The sequence below is a fragment of the Rousettus aegyptiacus genome, unplaced genomic scaffold (assembly GCF_014176215.1).
Source record: "Rousettus aegyptiacus isolate mRouAeg1 unplaced genomic scaffold, mRouAeg1.p scaffold_m13_p_8, whole genome shotgun sequence".
NCBI lineage: Eukaryota > Metazoa > Chordata > Mammalia > Chiroptera > Pteropodidae > Rousettus > Rousettus aegyptiacus.
In genome coordinates this window covers 68,767,338-68,785,357 of record NW_023416311.1, presented here as the reverse complement: position 1 = coordinate 68,785,357, position 18,020 = coordinate 68,767,338, and the positions used below count along the sequence as shown (strand labels likewise).

At 40.4% G+C, this 18,020-nt stretch overlaps 1 protein-coding gene across 1 annotated transcript in view; it reads left to right on the top strand.

Moving 5' to 3' along the window:
• The window catches only part of SV2C (synaptic vesicle glycoprotein 2C), a 163,313-nt gene that overhangs the window by 86,891 nt on the left and 58,402 nt on the right, over positions 1 to 18,020 (top strand). Inside the window, exon 4 of the mRNA XM_016137145.2 lies at positions 781 to 932. Coding sequence (XP_015992631.2) covers positions 781 to 932 — 152 coding nt within the window. The remainder of the gene's footprint in view (positions 1 to 780; positions 933 to 18,020) is intronic.

The following is an 18,020-nucleotide window of genomic DNA, read 5'->3' as shown; positions in this document are numbered from 1 at the left end:
CCCATTCTTGATTTGATGATTGGTTCGGTTACCAGTAAGTGCTATTTTATTTCTGTCTTGAGTACTCAAAATAAACATATGCATTCTAATCAATATAACAATCTCATTTTCTGTGCCAACCCAGCTCATTCAGAGACCATTAGCTCTATGGCTCATCTCCTAAAATGAACAAAATTTTTATTCTATAGACCCTCATTTGAGAACCCTTAACCTGAATAGAAGACACTGATTATATCGTCTCTCCAGAGCTCATCTAGTATCTCATAATTCCACTGGACGGAAGCATTATACCCCGTTCTGTTGGTATCTAAACCAGCTGCTGCAGGGTAGCAGTGAGGAAGTACAGTTGCAAACAGCCTCCCAGAAGTGTTTAAAGCCATTTTCACAGTCACCATGTCACCGGTGGGACATAGTATCCTTTAAAAATTAAAACATTTGTTAAATTGATCAAATATTGGGATTTTTTTTTTGCAAATATCGTGGAATATTCAACACTGAGCAGAAAGCCCATCAGAATCTTATGCTAAGCTCTATAAACCACATAGGTAGGTCACCACTTTCACCTTTTGGTAACATAGATTAATTGCAGGTTCAAGGTTTTAATCTCTATCCTAAACATAGAGATTATAATATTAAACTTATAAAATGATAGAAAATACACATTCCTTGGTATGCTAAGAGAGAGCACATGTGTCGCTAAAGCTTGTTTTGGCTTTGTCCTTTGCATCTCACATGGCTATGCGGGGCCTGGTTTCACGTGTTCTCTGTACCTCTTGGCAGGATTGGAGGAGCCATTCCTACTGTGTTCTCCTACTTTGCTGAAGTGCTGGCCCGAGAGAAGCGGGGCGAGCATCTGAGCTGGCTCTGCATGTTCTGGATGATTGGTGGCATCTACGCCTCTGCCATGGCCTGGGCCATCATCCCGCATTATGGTAAGAGGCTGGCCTTTCACCAGCTGGGTGGTCACCTCGTTTTACTTCAACCTCCACTCCCATCCCTTTTCTCTCTTGTAAATGCCAGTTTTAGAACAACACTGTCCTCATCATGTTTCTCTCTTTTGTAATACCTAGAATTTTTTCCACTTCTACAGCGATTCATATAAGGTAAGACTGTGCAATGGCCGGTTAGGAATACTATTACATTTTGCTCTTTTTAGAGCCATGGCTTTCATTTTTTTCCTATATACTATCAACTCTGAGGTCCCCACCCAAGAGGACATGAGAGGATACACAGATCATAACAGCATATAAGGCAACATGACTTACAGTTACTTTGAGGACTGTCATATACATCAGACACACACAAGTGCCTTTATTTATTCTCTCTGGGCTCAGTCCAAAGCTCGACCCCATGTCAGGTCCACTCTTCCAGTAGCTCAGGACTGGGATAGCAGCAGGAAGAGTTCTGTCTTGTCATGGACCATCAATTTGCTGAACTTAACAGGTAACTCTGCTGTCCTTGCTCTGCAGATCCCCTCCTCAGTTTCTCCCAAGTACTTATCCTGCCCCCTCAAAATACCTGAAGGTTTCATGTTTCTGAGCAGTATTCTTCCACTCAGAACCCAAAAGTTCCCAGTTTCTCACCCACAGTGAAATTCAGGGAATGGTTAACAGAATCTGGAAAATGGATTTAATATATAAGGAAAAGCGGGGAGAGGTATTCTGGTTATATTCGTGTGTATGTGTATGTATGTTTGTGTGCGCGCAAACAAGCTGAAGTTTGCAAAGTATGACTACTATATAAAGCTACGTGTGACGCAAAAACTCACTCTTTATTCTAAAATCTAATCAATCTAAAAATGAGAGTTCAAAAATTCACTTTTCTTTTCTATTTTTCTGCCCTTTTTTTTTTTATACACAGAGCAATTTTTTATTATGAAGCATAGTTCTGTTAGGGAACAACCGTAAGTGAATTCAACTCATTGCTAAAAGCAAAGACAAGAGAGACGTTAGTATTTAGATGTGTTGTTATTTATTTTAAAATACTGAGTTATAAAATTCATGTTGTCATACTCTCTTTTAATAAACCTAAAAAGTTACATGCAAACTAAAATTGTGTTTAGCAACAACAGAAACAATACATAAGGGATTGGTTACTTGGCCCCAAGAGAACTTTTCTTTGTCAAACATGTAGGTTGAGGGTGGAGTGCCAAGCTTAAGTGATGAGCTTGCCTTTTTTAGACTCTGTTCTCTTCTGGGCCAGAGGTCCCCTCATATAGGCAGTTGCCTGTCTCCATCATGAGGCTCGTCTTCTGCCACCACCTAAGGAATTAAAGTTGTTTCTTCTCCTTCATCTGGGACCTGAGGACCTCAGCTACCTGGAACCTTCTTCTGTAGGGCAACGTCTAACTCCTGTCCAACCCAGCCGGCAGTTTGGAATGGAAAAACGACTTTAGTGCCACGTGAGGGATTGCTTCTTAGGAAGGGTGTATAGGGAGACAAAAAGGAGACACAGAACGTGGGCAGATTACAGTTTTACGCAGCATTGCTCCCGCAGGCGTTACTAGTCCATAAGCAGCCTTTGTGCAAAACAAAATAAGGTGCCTTGTTCAGGTGGACACAGTTGCAGCCCCTCTGGCCATCTCTGCCAGTTGCTTGGATAGGGCGCAACCTGACAGCTAGGTTCCTGCTGAGGCCAGCCTTGCTATGTGTCTCAGTCTCTGATAACAGCATAGCTCCTTGGCTCTGGCTACACTTATTCTCTGGAATGCCTTGGCTCCTGGGTTTATTGCTATCATCACCTTCTCGGTCCTCTCTTCCCATCATATCTCAGAATTTCTCCTGCTGGCTTTCTTAAACTCGTAACTCAAAGATCAACTTCTGCAGTCTGTGTGTTTCCACCAGGCCTGGGCATGGTTGCTTTTGTATTTGTTTTTGTTTTTCCTCACTAGGCTTTTGTTCCTCAGGCTCCTGACGTTCACGTGTTCCTGCCCTGGAACTGTGTGTGGAAGGCTCCAGATTTGTCTCTGGCCTTGCTAACTGTCAGTCAGTGACTGACCCACGAAAATTTAGCATGATCTCCATTTTTAGTTTTCTCAAGCGCACGTAAGATTGTCTTGTTTACAGCAAAAAGAACTACCCAATTCATTTATGACTGGAAAGAGGAGAGCTTGTGAATCATAAACAATGTATGAAGAGTTACAATCACAATACAACAAAATTAAATGTATCCAAGGCTGCCCTTAGCTTCTATGTTGAAAGAACCTTGAGAAATAATGACCTGGTTAAGAAATCAGTAACAGAATATTAAAATCTTATGCCCATGCTTTACTGAAGGCTTTCTATGCCAGAGTTGTGGCAAATAGAGAAAACTATTGCAATCAATCCTATGTATATATTAGAATCAACAGGAGAGATTTTTTTAAATATCCATGCTGATTTCATTATTATACTCTTGTAACTTGAAGAGCTTGAATTTTTTCAAAATAAGAGTTTAAATTTAAAAATCCTATGCTGAGGTTTCTGAGGGATGATGACGTTCTGTATTTTGAGGTAGGAGGGTGGGATTTCAGAGGTATTCATTTATAAAAACTCCTTAAGATTTGTGCATCTTGCTAAATGTATGTTACACTTTTTCATAAACACTTTTTTTTTTAGTGGAGGAGTTAAGAATTTTTTCTGAATAAGCTTTTTATTTTTAAAATTTTTCAATTATAGTTGACATTTAATATTATATTAGTTTCAGGTGTACAGCATAGCAGTTAGACATTTATATAATTTATGAAGCAATTACCCTGATTAGTCTAGAAGTCACCTAGCACTATACATGATTATTACAATATTATTAACTATATTCCCTATGCTATACTTCACATCTCCATAACTATTTTGTAACTAACAATTTGTACTTCTTAATCCCACCATCTTTTTCACTCAGCCTCCCAATCCCTCTCCCATCTGGCAATCACCAGTTTGTTCTCTGTATTGTCTCTTTCTATTTTCGTAAACACTTTTTAATAAATGTTTACCACTTCTACCACTCACTGAAAATACCCATGCTGTGGTCCTACCCCAGTTCAATCAGATCAGATTCTCTGGGCTGGGGACTCAGCATGGATCATTTTTTATAGCCCCAGGTAGTTCTCCCGTGCAGCCTGGTTTGAGATTCTTCAGCTCCCTACCTCTCCCAGTGGGTGATCTCGGAAGCCCCTGGGACTCCATTATATACATACAGGGGTGTCTATGAATGGGAGCAAAGAGAAGCGTGGCCTGACCTGCACAGTCTACTTTCTCAGTCCGTGTTTGCGTTTCAGTATTGTTGGCTTCATCCAAGTTAAAGGGCTCTTCCGCTTTAAAGTTTAGCATCACACTTTAAAAGTGACTTTGACATCTAGATATCTCTTCTTTTCCATGACACATCTTTTTACTTTACTTAAAATAAACAAGAGGTTAAAGTCCATCCACTTGCTTTGCAGCCTCTGAAAAAAATAAAAAGCTTTCTATTTTTCTCTGAAATTCTGTGGTGATGCTGCAGCCCATAAAAACAAGAGCCGGCAGGTCCCAAGCCTTCATCCCCTGTCACTCGGGGGACCTCTGAGCTCTGTCACCTATACTGAGTTTTCATCCAGCAGGGAAGGAATTCCGGGCATGATAAAATGACTCAAAGCCAGGTCTTGCCCTTTCTCACATTGCTCATAGGAATTTCTCCAAAGGGAAAGAATCAGTAATTGGCATCCACAAGGCAAGTATTCCAAATGATGAATGATGCACATGGCCGCGAGGGAAGAAGGAGCCCTTCCGCATTTCTCAGTGTTGCCTTTCTACATTTGTGGAAAAGTGGTCAGTGCACAAAGCCCTGAGCCTGATGCTGTGAGACTTGAATTCTCGCTCCAGGCAGGCTTCATCAGAAGCCTGGTAGACCTTGGGCTGATCACTAAGGATGCCGGAAGGAAATCTGAAAGGATTCTAATGAAGTTAGACACAACACCAGACGGGTGTTTGGGTTGCTGCAAGGGCTGACAAGATGTGGGCTGAGCCAGGAATTCCTGATGGACACCGGGATCCGCCTGGCCCGCCGAGGCTGGGTTTCTGTACCAGCATCACATAGTGATGATGCTTTACCTTCCTGTCACTGTTCTTAGGGCTAAAAATTTCCCTGGAGACGAAGAGTGGCCAAAATCTGAAGGTGTCCAACATAAAATTACCTCGCCCGTTGTGACAAAACCTTAGGAGGCAGAGTCCTTGGATGTCATTACGCCCCCTCCCTTGTGACCAGCTCCTTCCATTCAGAGGCTTTTAGGCTCTTTCTCCCCCCGTGGCAAAGAGCAGTCCCCGTGGAGCAGGGGAGGACGAGAGAACATCTCCTAGTAATCAGGACACCTCAGCATTTACTGGGAGCCCAGTGCTTCAAGGGGAAAGTGGGACTGGTGGCTGAATCACAGGCACTTTCCTTCCTTGGCTGAGAGCTTTTGTTCAGGCCCAGGCTTTGGCGTTGCTGCTGATTGCAGTGCTATCCATTCTGCTCCATTAAACCCTCTGTCGTCATTTTCTCTTTTAAATTCGCGTGCGAATCAGATGAGGTGTTGTCCCCTACTGAGGTGCATGATAGTGTGCAGCAAGGACATTCAATTAACTAAGGGGGAAGGTTCTCCTTTCAGCAGGAAATGCCTCAGCTCAAAGCCCACAGCACCTGGGGCTGCACTCAGCCCTGGAGCAGCCCCACAGATTCCATTTGGCCCGCCTGTCACTGCAGACCTCACCAGGGCCACACTGGGGCACCTATAGAGCCTGAGGCCACCCCACCCCTCCCCTCTAGCCACAGTGAGATGTCTGGGCTTAAAAATAATCCTGAGGTTGTCTGATTACTAAAATGCCTTTGTTTCCTTTAGTTACAAGATGTGTGAAGCTAATACCTATCTTCGTCCTAATGGTGAAATGGGTGAAGGGAGGAAGGGAGAGTTGAATAGCTGTCTGGCTGAAAAAAGAAGCAAAGAAGGCTATGTGCTTTTTGCTCACAAGACGGAAGGCACCGTGGCCAACGACAGGGTAGTGAGAGCTGGTTTGGAGTCTCAGCCCCACCCATTCTGGGTGTGTGAGTTCTGTCGAGCTTTTCAGTCTCCCCCAGTCCCATTTCCTAGTCAGTGCTATGGTGAAGATTAAATGTAATGATCATGTTAGAACACCCAGTGCATAATTAGTGCTCAAAAATGGAAGCTATTCTTGCCGTCAGGTTCATATCTTACATCAGATACGCAGACTGTCGGCACAGCCCAACGTGAGCTCAGAGCTACAGAAAAAGAGGGAGAATGAACTGAAATGCATGAAATGAGTAAATCTCCCCTCGTCAGAAGAGTCGGAGGAAAGAGTCTCCTTAAGAAACATGGCCCACTGACACCCTGCTCATAGTGCAGCGTTTATGACCTGCAGAACTGTAATTTTGTGTGGTTTTTAAGCCACTGAGTGTGCAACAATTTGTTACAGAGCAGTAGGAAATGAATGCAACATATAATTAAAGTCATCAGTTTTAAATGATGAGATTTGACAAAGGTATACAATTGTGTGACTACCACGTTAATCAAAATATAAAACAGTTTCATCACCGGAAAGTTCCCTTGTGTCCCTCTGCAGTCAATTCCTTCACACAATCTCTGGCAATGATATGCTTTGTGGATTTTCCAAAATTTCACATAAACATAATCACACACTGTGTAATTTTTGTCTCTGGACTCTGATGTGGCATAATGCCTGTGAGATTCATCCATGTAGTTGAGTGTTTCAGTGGTTATTCCCTTTCGTTGCGGAGTAGTAGTCCATGGTATGGGTAGACCAGTTGTTGACTCATTCACCAGTTGATGGACCTCTTCGGTTGTTTACAATTTGGACTGTTAAAATACTGCTATGTTCTTTTGAGTACAAGTCATTGGGTGAATGAAGTTTTCATCTCTCTTGGGTAAATACCTAGGTGGGGTATTGCTGCATCGTTTGGTAACAGTGTGTGTTTAACTTGGTGAGAAACTGCTAAACTATTTTCCTCAGTGGCCCTATCATAATCCTAATTTTTTCAACAAGATTTCCAAAAGCTATATGAACCAAACAAAACACACTTGTAGGCCAGGTGCCAAATTTGGCCCAGAATCTGCCAGGTTTAAGGCAGACAGAGCTAAGCTGACCCGGAGGGAAGAATACAGGTAATCGGCTTGTGCTGATGGAGACATGGTGCCTCTCTCGGAGCCTGAGTGGCAGGAAGATTTCACAACTAAAAGAAAGGCAGGTGGGACTCTCTATTATCAGATGCCTTTGGGGCTGCACCTTCACCAAAAAGAATGTAGTTGGAGGGGGAGGGGTCAGGGAAAGCGTCCCAGAGACCATAAAAAGCAAAAACTCAGTTTTGGTCAGAAGTTGGAAGTGTGCTAGTAACCCCAAAAGGGCAGAGCCTGCTAAAGGGGAAGAAAGGACCAGGGACCTTCTGATGGGATGGTGGGATGCAAAAGGTCTGATTGGCAGCCGTTATCTCACATGAGAATTAGCCTTGGTGGTTCGGTTCATAAAGACTTTCAGAAACATCATCTCATGACACAGATGAAAGTCAAATGACGTGACAGTTTGTTCTGCGCAGAGACTGGCCAGGCACAGGGGCCGCTCAGGGTGAACGAGCAGCAGAGCCAGCTCCTCTCATGACCATCTTCCCTCTGCTATATGTGGTTTGTGTTTGAGGAGGCCCCAGGCCAATGGATAAGTTTCTTTCTGGTAGTAAACGGAGGGTGGAGTACCACCAGCAAGAGAAAGGAAAGAAAGACTGTGGAAGGAGACATTTCCCCCTTATAAGCCAAAGGTGGTACCAGTGGAACCGAGTAGGAAGGAACATTAAGGCAAGGGCTTGACTGGAGCATCCTCTCACATTCTTCTTGTGCCCGAAGCACATCTCTGCCTTATTTTGGGGCCAGAATTTTTAGAAGTTTTTTCATAGCCAATAACAAATAAACTCGAAGAAGTTTCTGAACTCTCTGAAACCAGAGATCAAGTCTTAGTCATCTCATAACCTCCATGGAACCAAAAATAATGCCTGACTCAGACTGGCCCATAATGAGAGTTTTGTCAAATTGAGTCACAGAGCCATGTAATAAACGACCAGGTAAGGGATGTTAGACCCCTCCACACATCTGATCCCAGACAATTACTTCCAGTTCTAATTAGTTTTATTGAATGAACTCATCCTGCGGGGTTATTTTTTTCCTTTGTGAATCAGCATTTTTTTAGGAACCGCTTCCCATCCTGGTGATGGTTGTGGCTGATTGGACTTGGAGGGGAGGAACTTGTTTGTCCCATCGTGTTTCACTTGGCTCAAACCTCCGTAGAAGCTATTAGAATAGAAGCATTTTAAGTAGTTCTCCTATTGCCAGAGGTTTTGCCATTGCTAAGCTACTGCTATATTATTGTGATGGAAAATGGTTCTCATATTTCTGGGTTGTTTCTCCCTCACTCTTGTTTCTCTCTTGCTCCCTCACTGAATCTCTCTCCTTTTTTCCCTTTTTTCTGGCCTATGACTCACATTTCAATTCTAAAGCATTAATCAATGACCTTTGCTGGCTACTGGAAAGATCCAGGCCGCTGCATTTATTTACAAAGTGTCAGGCTTTCTTCAGGCACTGAGCCATCAGGGAGGCTTTTCCTGCTATTAAGAATTGGTTCCAGCCAAATCAGACCCATGTGGGTGTTTCTCGGAGAACAGCCTTTCAACATGGTGATGGTACCGTATGTGACTGCAGTGTGACAGGGCAGAAGCTGAGCAACGATGACCTGAAAATTCATGGCTCATAGCAGAGGGACCCCATAGAGGAGAGGCTTCATAAAATCAGAACGTGCCATCTCAGGCTGCACTGGAGAGGACTTGGCGGGGGAGTGTGGGGCAGCTGGAAAGTTAGGAAAATTATTACGTTGTCCTCCAGATATCTGTAGTTTATGGTTAGGATGTGGTCACTCTGCCAGGGAGAATAAGGGGAACTGAGAGGTAGGAGCAGGAGAAAGAACATTCCCCTACTCACCTCCTAGAAAAAGGATTTGGTGTCAGTCCTTTACTGACATTTGATGAGCACTTATTATGCACCATACACTGTTCTGAGACGTGAACAGACGTTAATTCTTTGATTTTTCAACTATCCCATGAAGAGGTATTGTATCTATATTTTACAGGTGAGGAAACTGAGACACAAAAGTTAAGTGACTTGCCCGAGGTCCCCCAGCTGGTAAAGTGGAGGAGCTGGGATTCAGAACATGCAGCATGCCTCCAGACACCACACTCAGTGCCTTCACTACGTCATTTCTCATTCTACTATGCTGACACCCAGAAGCCACTTGTGCTCACTCTGGCTCATGTCCAGCTTTCCACGTTCAGGGGCTATGCCACTCCTCTCCTTCCTCCACCTTGCTCATCTTCCGGGATGGCTCTTCCAAATGCTCTAGCCAAGATAGTAGGGAAATTTCTAGAACTCACATTTGTATAAAATGTGGCTGAAAATGGAAACTTCCTTCCCTCCATTTGGACAATTAGAAATGGGTAGGAAGGTAGTGAAATGGACAAAGACTGACTGCTCCCTCCAGGCAGTCAGCCCTAAATCTTAATTTCTTATTACCCTTTGGACGTGGGACACATGTCCTCTGGGAGCATCAATTACTAGGAGCCATGTCAGCTGTCCCTCACTCCTTCAAGACTTACCCACCTTCACACTCACCTGCATGCATGTCCCTTCTTTTTCAGTTCAGAGTCTCCAAGTTCCACAGCTAATGTATAGTTAGCCCTTACCTTCTCCTGTTTAGAGTTGGCAAGACGGTGCACAGCAGAGGAGAGAGGATGTGTGTCAAGGAGTGATGCATGTGCACAGGGTACATATCTCATGGGAGACAAATGACAAGAGACAAAGTCCTCTCTTCTCTTCAAAGCTATGCTGAGACTGGGGGCTTGGCAACTAAAACCTAAAAGTGAGAGAGGAGGAGGTTCGGGATGGGGTGGGGGAGGTTGAACTGAGATTCTTCTAACTTATATAAGGGAGCGTGTATTGCTGCGGTCATTCTGGAGAAAACCAGATGATGTGTGCTTGTTAAAATGTGTAAATATGTACACTCTGACCTAGCATATTCCATCTCTGGTATCTACACAGAAAATTCATATGTCCACCCATAAGGGGCCATATCTGAGGATGTCCACAGCAGTGTTGTTTATAAAAAGAGGTAGTTGGAGCAATCAATCTGTCCACCATTAGGGAAACGGGTATGCAAAAGGTGGTGGGACACTTTGTGTCAATTAGAGACAATAATGGTAACACAATGGACCATAAAAACAATGCTAAGTGAAAAGAGTAATAAAAGTGAAGACTCTAGCATGTTGCCATTAAGAAAGTAAAAAGTCTCACTACTTACTTGATAAGGGTTTTATTCAAATTCAAACCTACGGTTAAAACACATTGGCTATGAGTGCGGGGTTGGAAGGGAAGGAGAGTGGGGGATATTATTAAAAGGGGGAAGTAAAGACGCCCATTATTTGCACAATGCTGTTGATAGTGCGGTGGTGGAGAAGGTGATTAATGCAGCCCTCTGTACATAGGCGGAAAAAAAGAAAATGTCAAGAGTTTCATTGTAGTTTGTTTTAATTATTCATTTACTTAATATTTTCTGAGCATAAAATATATGAGCAGAAATAAAGTAGCACAAAGAGTCTTGGACTAAGAATCAGAAGTCATCTTTTCTTACTTATAACCCTACTTCTTTGGGTTCTCGAAGCCCCAGTCCCTGACACACATGCACTAGAAATGCTTACTACCCCCTTAATTCCAACATTACATTCTGCAGTCATACAACAAGTAATTTGTAAAGGCTGAGGAATGGTTTGGAACTCTCTGAATAAAATTTCTGTCCAGTGCAGGAATCTGCAGGGCGAATACAGTACAGTCAGTCATTACCAAGGTTCCAAAACACCTGCCTTCAGTTTAGCTATTTTTCTTGTGATCTTCAAGGAAACAGGTGTTAACCTATTGTCGCTACTGCAGCTCAGAGCTGATTTTTATTTCTTCTGGTTTTGAGAAGTTTGTTCTTGAAATAATTTTTATGTCACAACAATGGAACTGTATTAATTCACAACATGGGGACACAAGCTCTATTAGGAAGTCTTCCGTATATATATTTCTTTTAAGCAAATGCTGTTTTATTCCTTTAAAATGTTGTCCATTATTATAAGCCAGGATATAAATGGGCATATCAGTTTGATTTGTATGACCATAATGTGTTATTCAATAAGTATTTAAATTGAATGGAGCCAGTAATTTAGAAGCACCTACTATATGTTTCTAGAACAGCCTAGCCACAGGAATTTAATATTTGCCCTTTTTGCCTACAAAAAAATTGCGTGTATCAAAAATTCACACAGAGCAATACAGTCCCTATTATACGTTTATGTATGTTTCTGAGGAAAATTATAATTCAAATTTAAAGCACAATTTCAAATAACATATTTACGTTATTCAACTCAGTACAGCATATTCAAGGTTTACCTGCTATGATCTTATTTGAAAAGTACAGCAAATTTTCAGAGGAAAAGTTTTTTTGTGGTTTTTAACTCAGAAAGAATCAAATGCTTTGTGTCTGTGGTACAGTGATTTCCAAATTGGAGGGTTGCAAAAAGATGAAGTTTTATTCTAATAGATTGTTCTGCTTCCTCAGTAAAGCAGTGGTTTGAGCAGCAAATGAACTGATCGCAGGCTTTGGTTTTCATTGGTTGCCCACAGCATCACTGCCATTGTCTTAGGAAACGAACGTCCTAACACTCTGTAAGAGCATTATAAATCAAAGTTACATTTTACGGAGAAGGTTATTGATTTGATGATATTTTTCCCCCTTCTCCCTCTGACGCAGACTTTAGTGGGAAACTGAAGCTTCCTTTATGCAGTATATTATAACCAATCAAAAGGGTGGCCTGTGCTTACCTGATTTATAATGAAAGGTGATATGGGTGAGTGATTTCATACAGCTCATCCTGCAGTGACTGTAATCAAGAGATAAAAGAAAGAGCAACTACACATGCTGGCCAGATTTGAGCAGCATTATTTACTGCGTTTCCTAAGACTTGGACATTTGAGCAGTTTAGATGGAAGAACTCACATAGGTAAATGGCAATGCATTCATGTTTTATATCGCTTTTAAAGCCAGTTAACATTCCATTTTCCTGGGGTTATTAATTTGGCCTTTCAAGATCAAATCACCTAAGTGTGTTTTGATTTAAGTGGTATTTTTTCCATAAAAGGGTCAGAGAAAAAGACAAAGAGATTTACCCATGAAGAAAAGGGCAAAAGAAAAAAAAAGTAAATAAAATGGTGATGAGACATTTTATGATGTCTCAAAAGACACAAAGTCAATGAATACATGAATATCCTTAGTAAAATGCAGAAAAGCCATGACTTGTCTTGGCTGGGTAAACAAAATTTCGTTGATTTTCTCTTGTTATGTTATGGATTTTTTCTAAGACATGATATACATTAGTTGGTAAAGGCAAACACAATAAAGCTTTCTGTATCACAGGGCTGAGAGAACACATTTCTAAGTTGAGACCATTATGATATGATGCTAAATATATTTATGGGGGATAATATTGAAATTACAAAGAAAAAATAATAAAAATCCAATCAATATAAAAATTAAAATACAAACAGTACTACAATGTGACTGTTTGCAATGTGGCAAAAACTCAGGATACAAAATCTTGTCCCTGAGGTACATTGTGAATGTTTATATTGAAAAATCTCAGGCTATCAATTTCACATGGCATTTACTTAGTGCAAAAGATGAATTAAGTTAAAAAATATATTAACATAATAAAATGTCTGTTGACCCATTTTCAGATTCAGAGAAAATCTTTTCTATTTAACTCACAGATACATTTAGTGTATTTTATTAATTGTGTCTCTCACTGATAAGCATGACTCCTCTTGCATCTAAATTGATTAAAGTGCAGAGGAAACAGTTGGTGATATGAGCTGTCTTCCCATGCCCCATCCTATATGAAATTAAAAATCTGTATATTTTAGAAGACAGAATAATGATCTTAATCTAGAAATTACATGCTGCAGAGTTCAGTGGTGAGACCTATGTTTTCTTACAAAGAAACAAATCTCTCAGCTGAACCATTTTTCCTCTAGGATGAAATGAGATAACTTTTTTTATGGCAAGTATTTCACTTACCATGTCAGCAGCATACCAAAGATTTGTAATATAACTCCTTAATTATCAAACAAAATGGGCTCTGTGGCACAATGGATAGCACACAAAAGTTACACCCAAGCTTCAGAATACATTTTTTTCTTTTTCAGTTAATTTTTTAAAATTCAAAGTAACATTTTTCCATAGTCCTCCAAATCAAACTCCATAAGAGATTGTAACAAAAACTAGCAATTTCTCTGCCCTTCCCCGCCCCTCATTCTTTTTTCTCAGTGACAACTACTTTCAACTCTTAGAGTTGTTTCCTTCATATTTGCCTCATTTTTCTAAACACATACTGTGTTTCCTTTGACGTGTCTGTATTCCATGTTATCTGTTGACTAACATGAAAACTGAGAATTGGTATTCTTACACACTCACCCTATTCTAATTTTCTCTTTCTCCTGTGCTCTCAATACAATTGGCTCATTGATTAAGTAAGTAATCAGAATTTACATCATTCTGACTCCTGCTAAGAGCCAAAGAGTGTTTTGTGAGTGTGATTTCTTTCTTATGTAACTTTTACCTTTCCTGGAGTTAATAATTATACTGTATTTTCATTTGCCTGACTTTCTCTATTGTTTCACAAATTCTTTCCTCATCTACACCCTTTCCATATAGTTTTCAAAATAATGAAATATATTAGATGACCTATCATTTCCACTACTTTTTGCCAAATTAATTTCTCCTGGAGTCCTTAGTCATTCTGTTCTTGAGTCTGCTGCATACTTGTCATCTTGGTACTTTCCTTAACTGCTCTCCTGAGTTGATTCCCTGTTCCTGGGACCCATAGACCTTTTGATTTACACCCTCTTTTTTTTTCTTTACTATACAATATACTAGATTGATAGTGTGGCTGGGTATAGAATTCTAAATTGAAAATTATTTTGCCTCGGAATGTTTGAAGATATTGCTCTATTATCATCTAGCATCCCGTATTGTTAATAAAGCTGATGCATTTCTGATCCTCTTTGCTCTATACACAACCTGTATTTTCTGTCTGCGACTTCGTATTCTCTCTTTATTCATGGCGTCACGATCATAACGTGCCTTTATATGTCTCTTTTTTTTTTCTCTTACCTAGGACTTAGTAAGCTATTTTATTTGAAAGCTATATCCTTTGGTCTTGGAGAATTCCCTTGAGTGTGTGTGTGTGTGTGTGTGTGTGTGTGTGTGTGTGTTTATTTACTTATTTATTTTTGATAATAACCTTCCTCTGGTCTCTCTTTCTAGAATATCTTTCCATTGGGTGCTGAACTATGTGGATTGATTTTCTACTATTTTGATATCCGCTTTCCTACTGTCCATCTCTTTGTTTTTTTTTTGTTCTACTTTCTAGGAGGTTTCTTTAGTTCTATCTGCCAATCATTCTTTATTGTTTTCTAAAGTTACTAAGAGATCTATGTATGTGTTCTATGCCCTTTTTTATACAATCTTTTTTTGTTTCATGGGTTTATGTTCTTGTACATTTCTGAGGGTATTGACTATAAGATGGAAGGATGAGCAATGGTTTTTGCTCCCTACATTGTCTGTTCCTCTGAGTTTCTTTTTCTGTTGTTTTGGTCTCTTTTATTTTGGACACTTTCTTTAGGTATCTGGAGACCTTCAGCTGTCTATTCATATTTAAGTGTAAAGCAAAAGAGAAATCTCACTGAAAATTCTATGAATAAGAGGTACTCGTTCACTTAAGGGTAGCGAGTAGGGGTGGCTCACAGCAGCATGTTCTGGCAATAGGCAATCTCTTTCATAAAAGACCTCCAAATGTCAGAATCAATTTTTCTTTTTCTTTCTTTTTTTTATTTCTACGTAAAAACACATAGTTTGCTGTTAAACAGCATACCGTGTTATACCAGCAGCAGCCTCATACATCTAGTGTTTACCTCATCTCTAGATTACATCATCATGTGTTTTTCTTTAAGAATCTTTATTTTCTGCAGAGATGCTTCGGTAGCTCCACCACAGTATAAAAGTATGGTGTGTATGGGGAAGAATCTGCTCGTGGCTCTAAGCTAGCCAAAGACTCTATTCCACAATCCCTTTCTCCAAATTGAGCAATTAAATTAAGCAGCAATTGTGTGATGAATTCTGCCTGAAACATGTGCATTTTGTTCCCTGGTCCACATCCACATCCCCAGTCCTTTGATATCAGTGCAGCATAGACAGGAGTGTACAATCGTTAATGTTCTACCTAAGCACACATGAGGGTCTCTCTAATTTTTGACCACAGGGCTTTCTCCAAAGACCTCTCAGCCCCACACAGAGTTAGCCCTAAAATGCAAAGGAGTTTACTCCTAGGGGGTCAACCTCCAACTAATAGGTAACAGGAGATGGTAGGTAATTACCATAGTCTCCTGTGGAGGGACCATTCTCCCACATATTCTGCATGGTTCCTTAGAGGATCCCCAGTGGGACTGAGCTCCTGATGCTCCTAGCAGTAACCAGTTCAGTAACACACTCTTTATATACGCTTTCCTTTCTTCCTTCTCTCACTCTGCCTGCTCCTTCACACCTGTGTTCTAGACTCGCTTTCCAAATAAACTACCTACACCAAAGTTCTCATCTCAGGCTCTCTTCAGGGGAAACCAAACTATAATACTGCCTCTAAACCTAAGATTTTATAAAGCTCCAAGTACCTCAGAGAAGTAATATGTAAATATAAAATGACCACATTTTTTAAAAAGTATATTAATCCTAGTTATGACCCCACAAGTAGATGCCAAATACCTCCACTGCTTATTAAAAATGCAGACTCCCAGACCTCCACTCAAGTTTTTACTTTTAATAAGGAATCCTGGTAATTCTAATGTGGTGGCGCATGGACCACCCTTTAAGAAAAAGGCCTTGTGGCTTCAAGTTGGACACACTTCATTTTGTTGATGAACCAACAAAATGCTTTGAAGTCATGGAGGTAGTAGAAACAGAGCTGGAATTCAAACCAGGATGTGTCTGACTTAAAGCCACATTTTGCACTGACCATCTGCATTTTGTTTCTTCATCAAGAAAATGAACACGGTATCATCTATTTATTGGGTTATTACTAGAATTAAGTAGGGTGATCCATGTAGTGTTTGGTGCAGAGCAAGGCACAATAGCAATAAATAGTGGTAATGTATGTGTGTAGATATAATATATTTGCACTATAGAAATGCACCAGTGTAAGAAAATGAGTATTTTCTGAAACTGTAATTAGTCTGTCTTCCACCTGCGAACCTCCAGTAAAAGTTTCCACAAGGGTTCTCGCCAGTCATTTCTACAATCAACAAATACTTATTGAAGGGATTTTTTTTCTACCTGATGTATCAGAAAGACTTCCCTCTAATACTTCCTTGGATGAGTCCAAGACAAGGACCAGGGGCAAAAAGACAGTCCTGTGAGAATACATCATGGACTCTGTAATGGTTTGACTGTGAAGAGTGACTTTTTTGAAAGATAGCTTTTGAAAATATGATCATTTTTTTAATTTGTAGTAAGATACGCAGTAGGGTTACAGATTTATTTGTCCTCATTTCCTGCTGCACATACCATGGGATGTTCAATAACCTGCTGTTAACTAGCACCAAAACCTCCTAACTGGTCTTTCTGATTCCACATTGTGCTCTCCAGTCTTTTCTCAACAAGGCAACTAAAGCAATCCTGAAAGTGTAAGTCCATCCTACCATTTCCTATTATTGGCCTGCAGTCTTCCCAGCACAAAGGGAAGTACAGCCTGGCTTCCCTATCCCTATGCTTACCTCACATTCTGTGCTGTCTCTCATTCAGGATGCTCCAGCCACACGGGTCTTGCTCTACTGTGTACATGCCAAGTATGTTTTCCCTCAGTGCATTTGTACACGTGGTCCACTCCTCTGGAATATTCTTCCCTCAGATAGAGACTGACTGCTCACCACATTCAGCTCTCTGCTCTTTGGAGCAGCCATCCTTGACCACCTGAACTAAAGCAGCAAACCAATTCCCAGCCTGTGCCTCTGTCCCCTTATACTTACTTGTAGTGTGCATTAATCATGTGGTCTCCAGTTAGAATGATTCTCCATGAGGACAGGAGCTCTGTCTCACGCTACTATGCCCCGTGGGCCAAGAACAAGACTGGCATGGTAGACTCATCCAAAATATTGTGGAATGGATGTCACATGACATATTTGTGATAGGGGACTCACCCACATGTAGAAATGTCTTTCTCACTTGACAAATATTTACACACAAAACATAGTACCAAGGTGGAAGATAAGTGAAACTCAGTTTCTGCTTTCAAAGAGTTAAGATCAAACACAGCATTGTCCAATAGAAATACAATGTGAGCCATATATATAATCTTACATTTTCTAGTAGTTATATTAATGAGTAAAAATAAACATCTAATTAACTTATTATTTATTTAGCTTCATAAATATCTAAAACTGTTATCATTTCAATGTGTAACTGATAATCAAAATAAAATATTTTACATTCTTTTTTTGGTATAAAGTCTTCAAATTTGGTTTGTAGTTTACATTTACAGAACATCTCAATTGTATGTAACTTTTCATTGGAAATGCTTTTGTATTTAGATTTCATAAAATTTACAATCAAAAAAGTAGCTTCATACCCAAGTTGTTCCAAAAAGACTTCATAGTTTTCATAGTTTTCAAATAACTGAATCAAGATCAATTTTTTACATTTAAATTCATTAAAATAAAACTAATTCAGTTTCTCATTCACACTAGCAACATTTCAAAGGCTCAATAGCCACATGTGGTTAGTGGCTGCCATATTGGACAGCATAGGTCTAGTGGGATAAGTAAGGCATACAAACACAGGGCATGAACACTTATGAAGAGTTCATACAAAGAAGAGACTCAAGGTCTG